General features: G+C 49.2%; 1 protein-coding gene across 1 annotated transcript; it reads left to right on the top strand.

Annotated features, from left to right (window-relative positions):
- The first annotated feature begins 761 nt into the window (after positions 1–761).
- Positions 762–13,308, top strand: GNE (glucosamine (UDP-N-acetyl)-2-epimerase/N-acetylmannosamine kinase). The gene is made up of 11 exons (XM_010225189.2): positions 762–974; positions 2,342–2,793; positions 3,829–3,981; positions 4,357–4,569; positions 4,713–4,800; positions 5,717–5,927; positions 7,808–7,937; positions 10,903–11,124; positions 11,539–11,721; positions 12,086–12,202; positions 13,070–13,308. The coding sequence occupies exons 1-11, from the start codon at positions 811–813 to the stop codon at positions 13,303–13,305; spliced, it is 2,169 nt and encodes a 722-aa protein (XP_010223491.1). The 5' UTR covers positions 762–810; the 3' UTR covers positions 13,306–13,308.
- The last annotated feature ends 1,063 nt before the right edge of the window (positions 13,309–14,371 follow it).

Here is a 14,371-nt window from a genome sequence, read left to right as displayed (position 1 = left end):
CATCTTCTGTGTCTTCGGCTGCAGTTGCTGAACGGAAGAACGAGGCAGGATTTCCAGCTGTTGCTGGAACAACGCAGCAAAAGTGACTTGTTTTTGCGCATGGCAAATGCATATGATAACAAACAAATAATAAAAAAAAAAAAACGCATATGATGGTGGCAATAGCAACCTGAGGGAGGGACCTAGCCTTGGAGCCACCACGGGGAAGGAAGCTCCTTTTAGGGGCTCAGTTACCCACAACGGTCAACTCATTATTCCTGTCCTCAAAACAAGGCTGAAATCAGGGTGTTAACATTTTGCCTTGTGAGAGGATATAGCTCTTGTGACCTGAAAGGGGATTAAAAATTATGTTTTGATTTTATTTACTGAGAAGCCTCATGGAAAAAAAGTCCATTCCGCATCCTTTTTACGTAAGAAGCGGTGTGATTTTGAATCGTTTGTTGTTGTCGTTCGCTACGATCCCTATTTACTTTTTAAGTACAGTTGAGCTTCAAAATGTTTGAATCTTGTTTGCATGGAACATTTAAATATTGTTTGTAGAAAAAGAGTTGGCTTCTCTTAAACAGCCCTTTTTGAAAACAAGACTCCTTTAATAATAGTAAAGATCTTTTAGTAACAGGGTGCCGGTAGTTTCCTAGCAGTGCCAGCGACTGTACCGCTCCATGGGTCTGCACTGTATGTGCCCGTGTGCAGCTGTGTGTGCCCTTCAGTGTGCCGCTCAGTAGCTGTGAACACTATCAATAATGCCTCTGTTGTGCCTTTCAGGAGCTGTATTTTAAGAATCTCTCAAAGCAGAAGCAAAAGAAGGTCATGGAGAAGAATGGGAGCCACCACAAGCTCCGCGTTTGTGTCGCTACCTGCAACCGGGCCGATTACTCCAAGCTGGCTCCCATTATGTTTGGAATCAAGGCAGAACCACAGTTCTTCGAGCTGGACGTTGTGGTGCTCGGGTCCCATCTCATTGACGACTACGGGTAAGGTGGATGGTTTTTGCATCTCTGCTGTTATGTTCCTGACATGTTAGTGTGAACAGCAGGAATGTATGTTTAAAAAGAAAAGAAATAATCTTGTGTCATAAGAGTTTGTAATGGTTTGTTACAGCTGCTTAGGAACCTTATTGGGGGCAGCAGGTTTGAAAGACACCTTTGTGCAGCGTAGGAGTTATATATATTATATATGACCTGTCCAAAAAAAAGAGGGGATGAAAAAGGCTGGTGTGGCTTAATAGCAGGGTAAGAGAGATTATTAGGTGTGAAAGTGTACCTGCAGAGTAGTGTTTGATGTGAAAAGTGGTGGTAAAAGTTCTGAGCAGCGAAGCATCACCACTCGCAGCAAATACCTGCTCAGATGTGTCAGGAAACTGCCAAAGGATCTCTACACGTAGAGCAACGTGCCAGAGGGCTGAGCTAGTGTACAAGTAACACCTAAGGATGATAAAATCATTGCTTCAAAAGTTACGTTATTTTTGTCTGTATTTAGTGAAGGTTGTGGACATGGAGGCTGGTTATGAGGAGTTTCAGAAGGCCCTCACAGAAGTAGCAAGTAGCAGTTGGAGTTTAGTGCAAGTAAATGGGTATTGGCAGTAAATGGGGTGAAGAAACAGCCTGAATATTTTATTCGTGCAGCGGAGAGAGCTGATGGACTGTTAGTGCCCTGGAATGATGCCAAGGGCACCGATCTGAGGGTACTTGGGGGACCTCAGGGCAATGATGAGCAGCAGTCCAAAAGTGGTGTGGAAGACTCAGAATTCCCAGGGAAGGAAGAACAGGTGGGAGACGTCGTGAGGTGGCTATGGGCATCTGGGGGTGCCCGCGCTTGTGGGCACCGTCCTGATGTGCCGGCTGCTCGCTGCCCTGCTTCTGGGGATGCTGGGATGAGAGGAGGCAGCAGAGGTGGTCAGGGCTGCAGGGCCGCGTTTCAGCTAAAGCTGCTAAACACCTGTGTGCGCTTTAGCCTTGCGTGTGGAGGTGGAAACAGGTCTGCAGGTTCACAGGCTCGTAGGAAACGAACAGGAAGCAGCAGCTGACTGTCTGTCCCAGTGCATGAGCAGGAGACACCCAGTGACCTGGGAGTATGGCAGAATCCAAGGAAGAGAAAACGGTTCTTGGCACAACGTGTGATTAAGCTGTTGGATTCCTTGCCACAGGCCGTTGCAGACACGGCGTTGAAGGTCTAAGCTGAAAACGCGGCCGTACGAAGTGGCCTTGGGAGCGTGTTTTATGCACGAGGCAGCTCTGCGCAGCCCCGCTGCAGCGGGAGGAGGCTGGCGCACGAGCACCTCTGCGCTGGGTGCTTGCCCTGTCCTTGCAGCTCACCTCAGCTGCTCGCGCTGTCCTTGCAGCAACACATACCGCATGATCGAGCAGGACGACTTCGACATCCACACGCGGCTGCACACCATCGTGCGTGGCGAGGACGAGGCGGCCATGGTGGAGTCAGTGGGGCTGGCCCTGGTGAAGCTGCCCGATGTGCTCAACCGCCTCCGGCCCGACATCATGATCGTGCACGGCGACAGGTTCGACGCGCTGGCACTGGCCACCTCGGCAGCACTCATGAACATCCGCATCCTGCACATCGAGGGCGGCGAGGTCAGCGGCACCATCGACGACTCCATCAGGCACGCCATCACCAAGCTGGCCCACTACCACGTGTGCTGCACGCGCAGTGCCGAGCAGCACCTCATAGCCATGTGCGAGGACCACGACCGCATCCTCCTGGCTGGGTGTCCTTCTTACGACAAGTTGCTCTCTGCCAAGAACAAGGACTACATGAGCATCATATGCATGTGGCTGGGTGAGTAGTCCGCTTCGACATGCGCTTCATGACTCTTTCAAAGCTAGACCAGCTAAGTGACTAGGTTATAGAGTAAGAATGGCAGGAGAAAGAATATGTATAAGAAAACACATATTTTCCCCTCTTCCTTTCCCACTGTCCTTGTTGCCAGCATCTGTAATGTCCTAAGCCTGACTTCATTTTTCACCAAAAATCTTGTTGTATAGCAGTTTGCTATGTAGTCATCTTTACTTGGTAAATTATAGCTTATTATTATTAAATTATAGCTTATTATAGGTTATCACAGTCTTTTCATTTTGATTTCACCAAAAGTTGAATTCATTCCTCGTAAGACAGAGGGTACCGATTAAGCCATTGTGTCCCTCTGTCTGTCAGGGCTGAAACAAGGGAAAGGCAATGAGGGATTTATGGACCTTTCAAGCTGGAAAATATGCAAGAAGATCATAATTAGAACCAAGGAATGCATACCATAAAATTGTAATAGCTATTCTCATCACAGCCTAAGGATATCTGAAGCATGATAGAGAAATACAGTTGAGAAGCAACAGTCTGTGGGTTTGCTGAGGGTAGTACATGTGGGCAGACAGGGACAAGGCAGTTCAGAGACCAGTCTGGGGCTAGAATTTCCCTGGATGCTTCCATTTTTGCAAATACATCAGTGGTGGGTGGCAGATATGTGAGACTGGCAAATTAGAACGTTGAGCGTTGTTATCAGCGTGTAGCCCTGAGGATCTGCTGAGCATCTTCTCTGAGGAGAGCACCAGGTAGGTACAAAACACAAGCCGCTTTTCTGCGGGCTGAAATTCCCATGCCTAAAGATGGTTATGAACTCACTTCTTCCCCCAAACTTTGTTCCTTTTACCTGTAAAGTGCTTCAAAACATTTCAGCTTCTGTTCCCCCACACAGTCCTGCTGTCACGCCCTTGAGCTTTGTTGCACCACTGCAGGTCGTGTGCCGAGATGCCCCCTGTTCAGTGCTTAGATGGTTCTCATCGGTTCATCGTCCCTCTTTCCTTTCTCTGTCTTCCTGAGCAGGTGAAGATGTCAAACCCCGAGACTATATCGTGGCTCTGCAGCATCCAGTAACCACAGATATCAAACATTCCATAAAGATGTTCGAGTTGACGCTGGATGCGCTCATCTCCTTCAACAAGAGAACTCTTGTTCTGTTCCCCAATGTTGATGCTGGTGAGTAAGACAGCTGGTTTTAAAGAATGCATGTTTATTTGTGGAGTGCTTTCAAGCCAGAGCGTTCCTCTGGCTGGAGACAGCAGGGTGATCCCAGTGTCTGGGGTTCGCCTGCCACAGCTCCACTGCAGGATGACACCTCTCCTCCTTCCTAGAGGGAAGAGGGAGGTGTGACACCCAGAGGTGGCTTCTCCAGGGGGTTTGGGGATCAACCTTTAGGAGCCCAGTTCCAAAACGAACGCAGTGGGGACAAAGCAGTGGACTAAGAAGGACTGGAGCTGGCAGTCCAGTCAGTTGCTAGCAACTCCTTGCGAATTGAGGCTGCAGCGGGAAAGGAGCCCTGAGCCGCTTGGCGACAGCAGCGTTTTCCCACAGGAAGCAAAGAGATGGTTCGCGTGATGAGGAAGAAGGGCATCGAGCACCACCCCAACTTCCGCGCCGTGAAGCACGTCCCCTTCGAGCAGTTCATCCAGCTGGTGGCCCACGCGGGCTGCATGATCGGCAACAGCAGCTGTGGGGTCCGGGAGGTGGGAGCCTTCGGCACCCCTGTTATCAACCTTGGCACCCGCCAGACCGGCAGGGAAACAGGTCTGCTTTTCTTTTAATCAGATCAAATAAAAGGTATTTCCACTTGTGGTTTCCATTCGCCAGAGCAGACAACTACTATTTTTCCTGGACAGTTAGTCTGATGTAGCTGACTTGTTCTGTTATGCTCATTTTTTGTCACCTAGGTGAAAACGTTCTTCATGTTCGTGATGCTGACACCCAGGATAAGATTCTGCATGCTTTGCAGCTTCAGTTTGGTAAACAATATCCCTGGTAAGTGTCTTTGCTTTGCTTCTTTGGGCACCGGAGAAAGCGGCACTCAGTCTTGCAGTGGTCCATCGTAATTACAAGGATATTTCGCTGTACTAGCCTGCAGCTGTAAACTGTTTTTCATTTTATGTGGCTCACTCGGAATCGCAGTGCACCATCCCGTGTACAGAGCAGTACCTAGAGAGCTAACAGTGCCAGTGATGTTTTGGTGTGAGTGATGCTTTAACAGAAAGTCAAGCAGTCAGAACTCACGTAGCTGTGGGTTCCAACCAGCACCTCCCCAAGGAACTCCTGGGTCACAGCACACAGTGGGGTTTGGGCTTAAAACAACCAAGTTGTGCCCGGCGTCATTGGGTTGCATGTGTTCAAGGGCAGGAACCACGGGTGTATTTGCTAAGAATCTCCATAATGGGATGAATGTGAGTTGCTTTTTTTATTGAATGTCTGGTGCAGTGTGTGGTAATATTCTGAAAGCAGGCTTCTGTCTGGCTGACATGAATTGTACGCTTTAAAATTGGCTGTGTGAAAAGTACATTTTTTTTATGGACATGTAGCAGCAGGAGCTCATGGTTCTAACTGTTAGAGCTTTATGACGCAAGTTTGCTCATTAAACCCTGAATTTTTTGTTTAATTTTCTGGTGTCTTTGGTGCTCCAGCTTTTCACATTCCGTGTTTCCTACCCCAAAATGGAGCAGATGCCAGACTTTCTCCAGCTGCTAGGTCTAATCTCCAAACTCCTCCACGGTAATGGCACACCTACCCTCTCCCATGCCTGGCTCTACAGGTGGTCTGAGGTGGAGTTGTGCCACAGGAGACGTGCTGTAGTTTTGTAATGAAACACGTTACAGCCTTCTGTCGTGTAAAAACCTGGAGGTTGCAGTGTCACACCTAGTACTCTTTAATTTCTTTTGTATTATAGCTCAAAAATATATGGGGATGGCAATGCAGTACCCAGGATTCTGAAGTTCCTCAAGTCTATTAACCTCGAGGAGCCGCTGCAGAAGAAGTTCTGTTTTCCTCCTGTCAAAGACAACATCTCGCAAGACATTGACCACATCCTGGAGACGCAGAGTGCCTTGGCGGTGGATCTGGGCGGCACAAACCTCCGCGTGGCGATCGTCAGCATGAAGGTAAATACTCTGCAGTGCTTGTTTGGGTTCTGCCACCTTGGTGAGGCTCTGAAGATCTCTTCCTGTGTGCGGATGGTTTCCTCACAACAAGACACCTGAGAAGGAGCCACAGACCGGACACACAGGATCCTCCTGGACAACAGTCCATAGCTAGAAGAGCTGTTTATGGAGGACGGGTGATGGGTTCAGGGTGTGCAGGTCCATGGGGCAGCGCCTTTGCTTCTCCTTTACTGGCAGAAGAAAACTCTTCATGTCTTCCGAGATCTCCCTGCACAGAAGCAAACAAGACCAGGCCAGGCCTCGGCCAGCTGTATTGCTCAGTATGAGGCACCATGGACACGTGGAGCGTGTGGAGACAGCTGGGAGAAGAGCCACAGCAATCCTTGCAGCCTGGAAAACAGGGAGATACGGAAGGAAGCGGGAGCTGACTGGAAAAGGTGTTCAAATGCACAGAGCCTTTTTCCAAGAGGAGGAGGAAAAAGTCTGTTTGGTTTGTGCATGATCAAAGAGTGGGGTATTAAAAAGGGTGAGCTTCCAAGGCCTTTCTTGGTGCCTAACCTAGCTTCAGTGCAGGAGAGAGCTGTATCACCTAGAAGAGGACAGTGTCTCGCCACTAAACCACTGTGAATGGATGTTAAAAAACGGTCTCTGAATAACGGTGCAGTTACAGTCTGTCAATCTAGAATTGATGAGAACAACACGACAATCTTCTGAAACTCCTTCTAGGGCTTTGAGTGATTGTGTTGGCTGTGACTGTTTTCCCTCCAATGTCTGAAAAGCGATAATGGTTTAGCACTGTCTTCAGCATAACCCACGTTTGATAAATATGCACAGATGCCTAGGTACTTTAAGGACTGTTTTGAGTTGTAAGTAGGGGGGGAAAAAAAAAGAAAAAGCTGGAAGTACTTACGGATTGGTGCTCAGGTCTAGGAGCATTTTGTGACTGATGGACTCCATGCACAGGAGATCCTGGACCCGTCCTCCTCATTTCTTCAGGCTGTGCCACGCAGCTAAGAGCTGCATGGTTTGTGTAGCTCTGCCATGTACAGGTGGGCTGTTAAATATCTTCAAGACATCCCAGGTAACTTCTCATGAGAAGATGTGCTTGGGAGAAATTACCAATGTCCTAAAGTGATGGACCAGTGGGACAGCATGGCACTAAATCCCCTGTAAAGGCATCCCATAATGAAATAAGCATATAGGCTCATGCAGTCAGTGATGATCTGAACCACTAAAAAGGAATTTCTGTTTAAACTCTGAAGCCTCAAGCTCTTGGCAAAGATGGGAGAAAAAGTTTCTTCGCGATGGCATAGGTGTTTGTCAAATAACTTTTAATCTATTTTGTTTGATAGAAGGACACGTAGGACTGAAGTATTAACTCACTTAAGACACCTATCTCCTTGCTTTGGGAAGTACATAAAAACTGAACCCCTAAGCCCTGCAGTAAGGATTTGATTGAAATTGGCGTCCAGAGGTTTTTGGGTGTTACTCTGAGCAGTGTTGGGTATTTGTTCCTGGTGTCACACTGTGCACCTCCAAACACCTAGCACATAGCTGTTGCCTTGCACAACTGGAAGGGCTGCCTCGTTGGGCCTGTTTTGTTCCACATCTCTTTCGTTCCCTTAAGAGGAGATACTGGGCAGATAAAGTCTTCTAAGTATGACCTATTTGAAAGTAAGACTGTGGCATGGGTAAAATACAAACTGTCCTGAAAAAGAAATCTTGTCTCTTTTGGAGGGTAGAGCCCTGGGGCGACATTTTGGGAGTTGAAACATTAGTGGTCAGGACAAGAAGAGAGTGATGGCAACACCGTAATGAGTGTAACAAGAGCTTATAACGCTCATTCTTTTATTGGCTGTTCTGTCATTGTTGTTTTCTAGGGCGAAATAGTGAAGAAGTATACGCAGCTGAACCCCAAGACCTATGAAGACAGGCTGGAATTAATCCTGAAGATGTGCGTGGAGGCTGCCTCGGAGGCAGTAAACATGAACTGCAGGATTTTGGGAGTGGGTGAGTTCACATCCGCTTTTCTGAGCTTCTCACTAAGTGAAATTGCTACAGGTTCATTTAGAACGTTTTTGGCTTTTCCCCGCCAAAACAGACCAAGTATATTTTGATGCTCTTAAATTATGTTTTTTGCACAGTAACTTTTTTTTTAAATAGCTGTGAAGATGAGAAGCTGGCGATAATACCCAAAGTTGCCCCATTCTGCACGAAGCTATAGGATAACCTGCTGATCCCTAACAGCACCCAAGGCTTAAGCTGTGCCACCAGTGCGTGTAAGGGTGCTATGCTACCCAGGGAAATGCTGTTGGTGCTCAATTGCACGGTCTCTGACTGTAACGTTGTGATTTGAAGTGATGTGTAAATAGTTCTGCTCAAGTCAGCAAGTCCTCCTGGCGATGAGGTAGATTGAGGGCTGTCTGGATGGCAGAGCTTGCAGTGTTGTGATAAATGGGGCCGAGTCTGGAGGCCTGTGGCCAGTGGTGTCCCCCAGGTGTCAGTACTGGGCCTGGTGCTGTTCAGTTGTTCATCAGTGACTTGGATGAGGGCACAGAGGGCTCCCTCGCCACATTGCAGGTGACGCCAAACTGGGAGGAGTGTCTGGCACTCCCAAGGGCTGTGCTCCCATTCAGAGGGACTTGGACAGGATGGAGAGTTGGACAGAGAGGAACATCGTGAGGTTCAACAAGGACAAGCACAGGGTTTTGCACCTGGGGAGGAAAAACCCCAGGCACAAGTACAGATCAGGAGTTGACCTGCTGCAAAGCAGCTCTGTGGAGAGGGACTTGGGAGTCCTGGTTGACACTGAAGTTACCCGTAAGTCAGCAACGTGCCCTCGTGGCCAAGAAGGCCAATGGGATCCTGGCTGCAGCAGGAGGAGCGTTGCCAGCAGGGTGAGTTGCGGGATCCTGCCCCTCTCCTCAGCTCCGGGGAGGCACCTGGAGCACTGGGGGCAGTTCTGGGCTTCCCAGGACAAGAGGGATGTGGAGCTTCTAGAGAAGGGCCAGCACAGAGCGACAAAGATGGTGAAGGGACTGGAGCAGCCATTGTGTGAGGAAAGACTGAGCAAGCTGGGCCTGTTTTGTCTGGAGAAGAGAAGAGTGAGAGGCATATGATCAGTATGTACAAGTATCTGAGGGGATGATGTAGGCAGGATGAAGCCAAACTCTTCTTGATGGTGGCCAGTGACAGGACAAGGGGTAATGGGCACACATTGAAACCCAGGAAGTTCCATCTCCATATGAGGAAGAACTTTTTTGCTGTGAGGGTGCCAGAGCCTGGGCACAGGCTACCTAGAGAGGCTGTGGAGGCTCCTTCTCTGGAGATCTTCAAACCCATCTGGATGCCACCCTGTGCCCCGTGCTCTGGGTGTACCTGCTGGAGCAGGGGCTTGGGCTCGATGATCCCTAGAGGTCCCTTCCAACCTCAGCCATTCTGGCATTTTGTGATCTGCTTTAGAGTGTGTATTTATATACTTCTTCCCTGCATAATACATTTGGTCTGAGAAACTAATTATTGGTGTGGGGGTCCTGTATACAAAGGAGGGCATAAAATTCCCCATTCTGCTTTAGCTGAGAAATTACCAGGGCGGAGGGAGGGGGAAGATATCGTTAGTCGGAAATTTTAAAGATATTTGTTTTTCAAGAAACTTGGAAGTATCCAAAACTTGAGGAGAAATGTGTCATCTGTCAAGTCATGTCGTTAAGACTATCCTTTACTGCAGGTGAACTAAAGCTTCTCTTATCCAGATTCACTAGTTCCACAAAAGTAAACTTTTTTGATGCTTTTTACCCATGGAAATTGCAGTTTGTTCAGTGCCGATTCTGGTAGATTGCAAAAATAAGCCCTGCCTGTTGGTTAAACACGTTGTCTCTGTTTAGAGATGAAACAACCCGGGAACTACATGTATTAGAAGCTCTAGATTTTGTACCTTTATATATGTGCCAATGGGGGAGCATCTCTCTGTCTTGCTCTTCCTGTTCTGAAAGGTACTTTCTGAAGAACTGAAGGGGAAAAAAGAAAAATAAATATAAAGAAATAAACAGTCAAACAAAAAGATTACCTGCCCACAGGGCCCTGTCCTGGTGGTCCTTGTGCTGCTCGGGCACCTCCTGATAATCCTTTCTACCGCAGGAAAACACATTTGTCTTCTTGAAATCCCCTCTCAGATCTTCTGTCAGTAATGTTTCTAGTAGGTACTTGATGACAGATCTGAAGCTAGATAATTTTTCACCCAGACAGACTTTGCTGTCACAGGGCTCTCCATGAACTTGTTAAGATTTTCACTAAGCAATTGGAGTTGCTTTCATAGGGTCTTTTGACACCTGTAGGTAAGTTTCACAATTATTTAATGTCTGTATAAGAAAAGTGGTTAAAAGGTTTAAACTCTGTTTACTGGAGCTAAATACTTGTGTAATGGGGCAGCTTACTTTTCCGGAGTGTTCCCAGAGGTCATCAACGCTGGGACCCCTTCCCGTGAATAAAGCACTGCTAACCTCGTTCTTATTCAATAGGCAGCGCCCTGGACCTAGTTTGTTACTTTTGTAAGGAAAACACTGTGTTTCTAAGTAGGACTTACCACTGAAAGTCCCATGATTATTTTTAGTCATTCCAAATTTGCAAGGGTATAGCAAATTTCAAGATATTTTTACTACTGCGTGTTTTTAGCAATTTGGTCAGTGCAGTTTGTTATTATGGTCTTTAACACAAGACTTGGAAGAAAAAAATCATAAAGGCTCAATGTTTTCCTGCAGTGTTTGCTGAAGTCTGAACATGAACCCTTGATTGAGCAGTGCTCTTCCCAATGTCGTTCTTTTCGGGATGTCGGGTGCATCCTCCTGAGAGCACGTCCAGTAACGCATACAGATTTTTGTCTCGGTTATTTTGCAAGCGGGTGGTGAACGTGGGGATGCTCCCTCCTGCTGGGGCAGAGCGTGCACTCAATGTCGCCTTCTCTGCCCGGCACCTGCAGGTATCTCCACAGGGGGCCGCGTCAACCCCCGTGAGGGGGTCGTGCTTCACTCCACCAAGCTCATCCAGGAGTGGAGCAGCGTGGACCTGCGCACGCCCATCTCGGACGCGCTGCACCTGCCCGTGTGGGTGGACAACGATGGCAACTGCGCCGCGCTGGCCGAGAGGAAGTTCGGCCACGGGAAGGGTGTCGAGAACTTTGTGACACTCATCACGGGCACAGGTGGGTGGGCAGCGCGAGGGTGCCGCAGGCCGGAAGCTTCCCGAGGCAGAACCGTCCCCGCTGGTACCATATGCAGTGCTTGTTTACTTAGGCAAAGGGAACATTTGGCATTGCACGAGCTGCAGTGATAAAAAGAAGTTCCGCTGATACAGCTCTGCAGACAAACTGTTTTAGGTAAGCAAAACTAGAGCAGCCTTGGCTAGAATCATCTTCTGGATTAGCTTTATGGCTTAATTTAGTTTTCTTTCATCTGCGGAAAATACAAGCCCTATGGAGATACCTAGCTAAAGTAGCTAGATGAGACATTAGCATGGCAAGCCTTGTTTATTGTATCGCAGATAGCAGTACCAGTCCCTGCTCTTCACCTTTGAAAGTGCGCAGACGTGGAGGCATCGCGTTGTTTTGTGCTTGCAGGGATCGGTGGCGGCATCATCCACCAGCACGAGCTGATCCATGGCAGCTCGTTCTGTGCAGCAGAGCTTGGGCACATCGTCGTCTCCTTGGACGGGCCAGAGTGTCTCTGCGGGAGCCAAGGCTGTATCGAAGCCTATGCCTCGGGAATAGCCCTGCAGAGAGAAGCGAAGAAGCTGCATGATGGTATTTATGTGCTTTACCTTTGGGAAAGCAACGGGGCCGCGTGGTAGCCACTGCTGTGAGCACTTTGCATTTGGTTTTGCAGCAGTTGTCATTGAGCAGTAGGTTCTCAGGCTTGGACAAGCATGAAAGCATTTAGAGAAACTTCGTTTACTAAGTTCTGGGGCTGACAAGACTAGCAAGTTACCTGAGACTGGTTGGGGTCTCAGGTGTTTGTTCCACAAACAATTCCCAGAATAACGCAAATAAGACATCCTTGACTAAGGGCAAGGCTGGGTGGGTGCCTCAGGATGCCCAAACGGAGATGTAAGGATGGTAGCTGGCCGCCTGTCACCCCCCCCCATGTCGGCCTTTTCCCTTCCCACAGCGGATCTGCTCCTCGTGGAGGGGATGTCCATGAAGGAGGAGGAGCCTGTCGGTGCTGCACACCTCATCCAGGCTGCCCGGCTGGGCAACGCCAGGGCTGCGGGCATCCTGCGCACAGGTGAGACGGGTGGCAGCAGCCTTTCCCTTAGAATCACAGAATGCTTAAGGTTGGAAGGGGCCTCTAGAGGTCATCTAGTCCAACCACCCAGCACACGCAGGGTCACCCAGAGCACATGGCACAGAACTGCATCCAAGCGGATTTTGAAAATCTCCAGAGACAGAGATTCCACAACCTCTCTGGGCAGCCTGTTCCAGTGCTCTGTCCCTCCACTACTGTTAAGAATTTTTTCCTTAAGTTCCTGTGGAACTTTGGGTGCTTTAGTTTCCGGCTATTTCCTCTGATTCTGTCCATGGCCACCACTGAAAAGAGGCCAGCACCATCCTAGGATGTTCAAGGCCCCTGATCATCCTTGTAGATCAGCTCCATGTCCCTCTTGTACTGTGGAGCCCAGAACTGGACACAATACTCCGGATGTGGCCTCACCAGGGCTGAGTAGAGGGGCAGGATCACCTCCCTCGACCTGCTGGAGATGCTCTTCGTAATGCACCCTAGGCTGCCATTGGCCTTCTTGGCCACAAGGGCACACTGCTGCCTCATGGTCAACTTATCGTCCACCATGATGCCCAGTTCCCTCTCTGCAGGGCTGCTCTCCAGAAGGTCGATCCTCAGCCTTAGACTAGAAGTGTGGTAATACAATGTTTTATCCTTGCCATACGTATCCCTGCATAATGCATTATCCTGCAGTAAAATTGCCTCTCTCTTTTGCCTTTTTTTTTGGAGGGGGGGGAGGGGAAAGGAAATGGCAATTGCTGCTGCTTTTCAGTGTAGCGTGCGGCAGAGCAGGGCCTCGGGCGCAGTGTTACAGGGCGCTGGGAGGCCTGCTGCAGCGGCCAGCGCTCACTGCCCTCCTGGTGTCGTTCACAGCGGGGACGGCGCTGGGCCTGGGCGTCGTGAACATCCTGCACACGCTGAACCCGTCGCTGGTGGTGCTCTCAGGGGTGCTGGCCACGCACTATGCGGGCGCTGTGCGCGATGTGATCCAGCGGCAGGCGCTCTCCTCCGCCAAGGCCGTGGACGTCGTGGTCTCCAACCTGGCAGACCCGGCTCTGCTCGGCGCTGCCAGCCTCGTCCTGGACTACACGACACGCAGAACCTGCTAGGTCCCGGCATGGACGGCTCTACAGGCTCCCGGTGCGCAAAGGGGAGTCCGGGTCCAATGTTCTTCCTTGACCAGAGCAGCTATTGAATCAGAGTAGGGTTCCAAGTCACAAGTGACTACTTCAGCAATTCCTGATTGAGTTCATACCTTTTTTTGTATTTTTTTTTTCCTGATTTTTTGTCTCCTTCTTTTGGGAAATAATGTGCAATTTTATTGTTTTAATCACCTCCGTCTGTGCAAGCTCTGATATTGGGTTAAGGGTAGTTGAATTATTTATAAGCATACTATGATGTACTCTGGGAAGCAGATATGGGGTGGTCTGTCAAATTACAGTTAATGCCTCAGGTCTTGCATCCTACTTCTCATCTATATGGAATGAAAACTTCAAAATTTGACTAGCTTTTCCATTTCCAAACTTCCACCCACAAATAGCTGTGTAATCACACGTAGTAGGTAGTGGATTCATGGGGTGGAAAGAGATGTTGCATCTACAAACAGAAGGGCTGCATCCAAAAACTGCAGTTTATGAAGTACCGGGGGGAATCGGTTGTTTGTGAAAGCACCTTTATGGGGCTGAACCCCATTTTGGAGGCTCTGTATGTGAAGGAAAAGGCAGCCTGTCATCTACAGAGCGCGCAGGTGGCCAGCGCTGTCCACAGAATGTGACAAGCGTAGCCGGGAGCGTCGTCTTTATCAGCGGTCAACAGTAAATTATTTGACTTTTATTGCTGGGGGCTTTGTGTTTGGTTTGTGGTGGTGAAGGGTGTGGGAAGGGTTTAGTTTCTCACTGGACTCGCTCAGCTATGTTTTGTCTCCCAGCACAGGCAGGGTGGCCGCTCGGGTGCCTTCACACCATTAGTGTGATGCAGTGGAGCAAAAACCCGCTGCCCTGAGGGAGTTTCCCGTGGCACAGCCCGTTGGCCCCACAGCGTGAGCGCTGGTGGGGCCTCGTCCCGTTGGCTGCAGCGACCAAACCTGAGGCAGGTGCAGGCCAAGGAGCAGAGTCTGTCGGGCAGCTGTGGGTCAGAGCGACACGGTGCAGCTTCTGGCCAGAGAGGGTCCGGAGG

This window comes from Tinamus guttatus, unplaced genomic scaffold (assembly GCF_059628265.1).
Source record: "Tinamus guttatus ecotype Peru unplaced genomic scaffold, ASM5962826v1 Tinamus_guttatus_pri_ptg000773l, whole genome shotgun sequence".
Taxonomy (NCBI): Eukaryota; Metazoa; Chordata; class Aves; order Tinamiformes; family Tinamidae; genus Tinamus; species Tinamus guttatus.
The sequence above is the reverse complement of the archived record's forward strand: the minus strand, read 5'-3'. Positions and strand labels throughout refer to the sequence as shown.

Coding starts and splice junctions, on each gene's coding strand:
- GNE (XM_010225189.2), top strand. CDS start 811: ATGGAGAAGAATGGGAGCCACCACAAGCTCCGCGTTTGTGTCGCTACC. Junction 4,801..5,716: donor TTTGGTAAACAATATCCCTG/GTAAGTGTCTTT, acceptor TTTGTATTATAG/CTCAAAAATATATGGGGATG. Junction 11,125..11,538: donor GACACTCATCACGGGCACAG/GTGGGTGGGCAG, acceptor TTGTGCTTGCAG/GGATCGGTGGCGGCATCATC.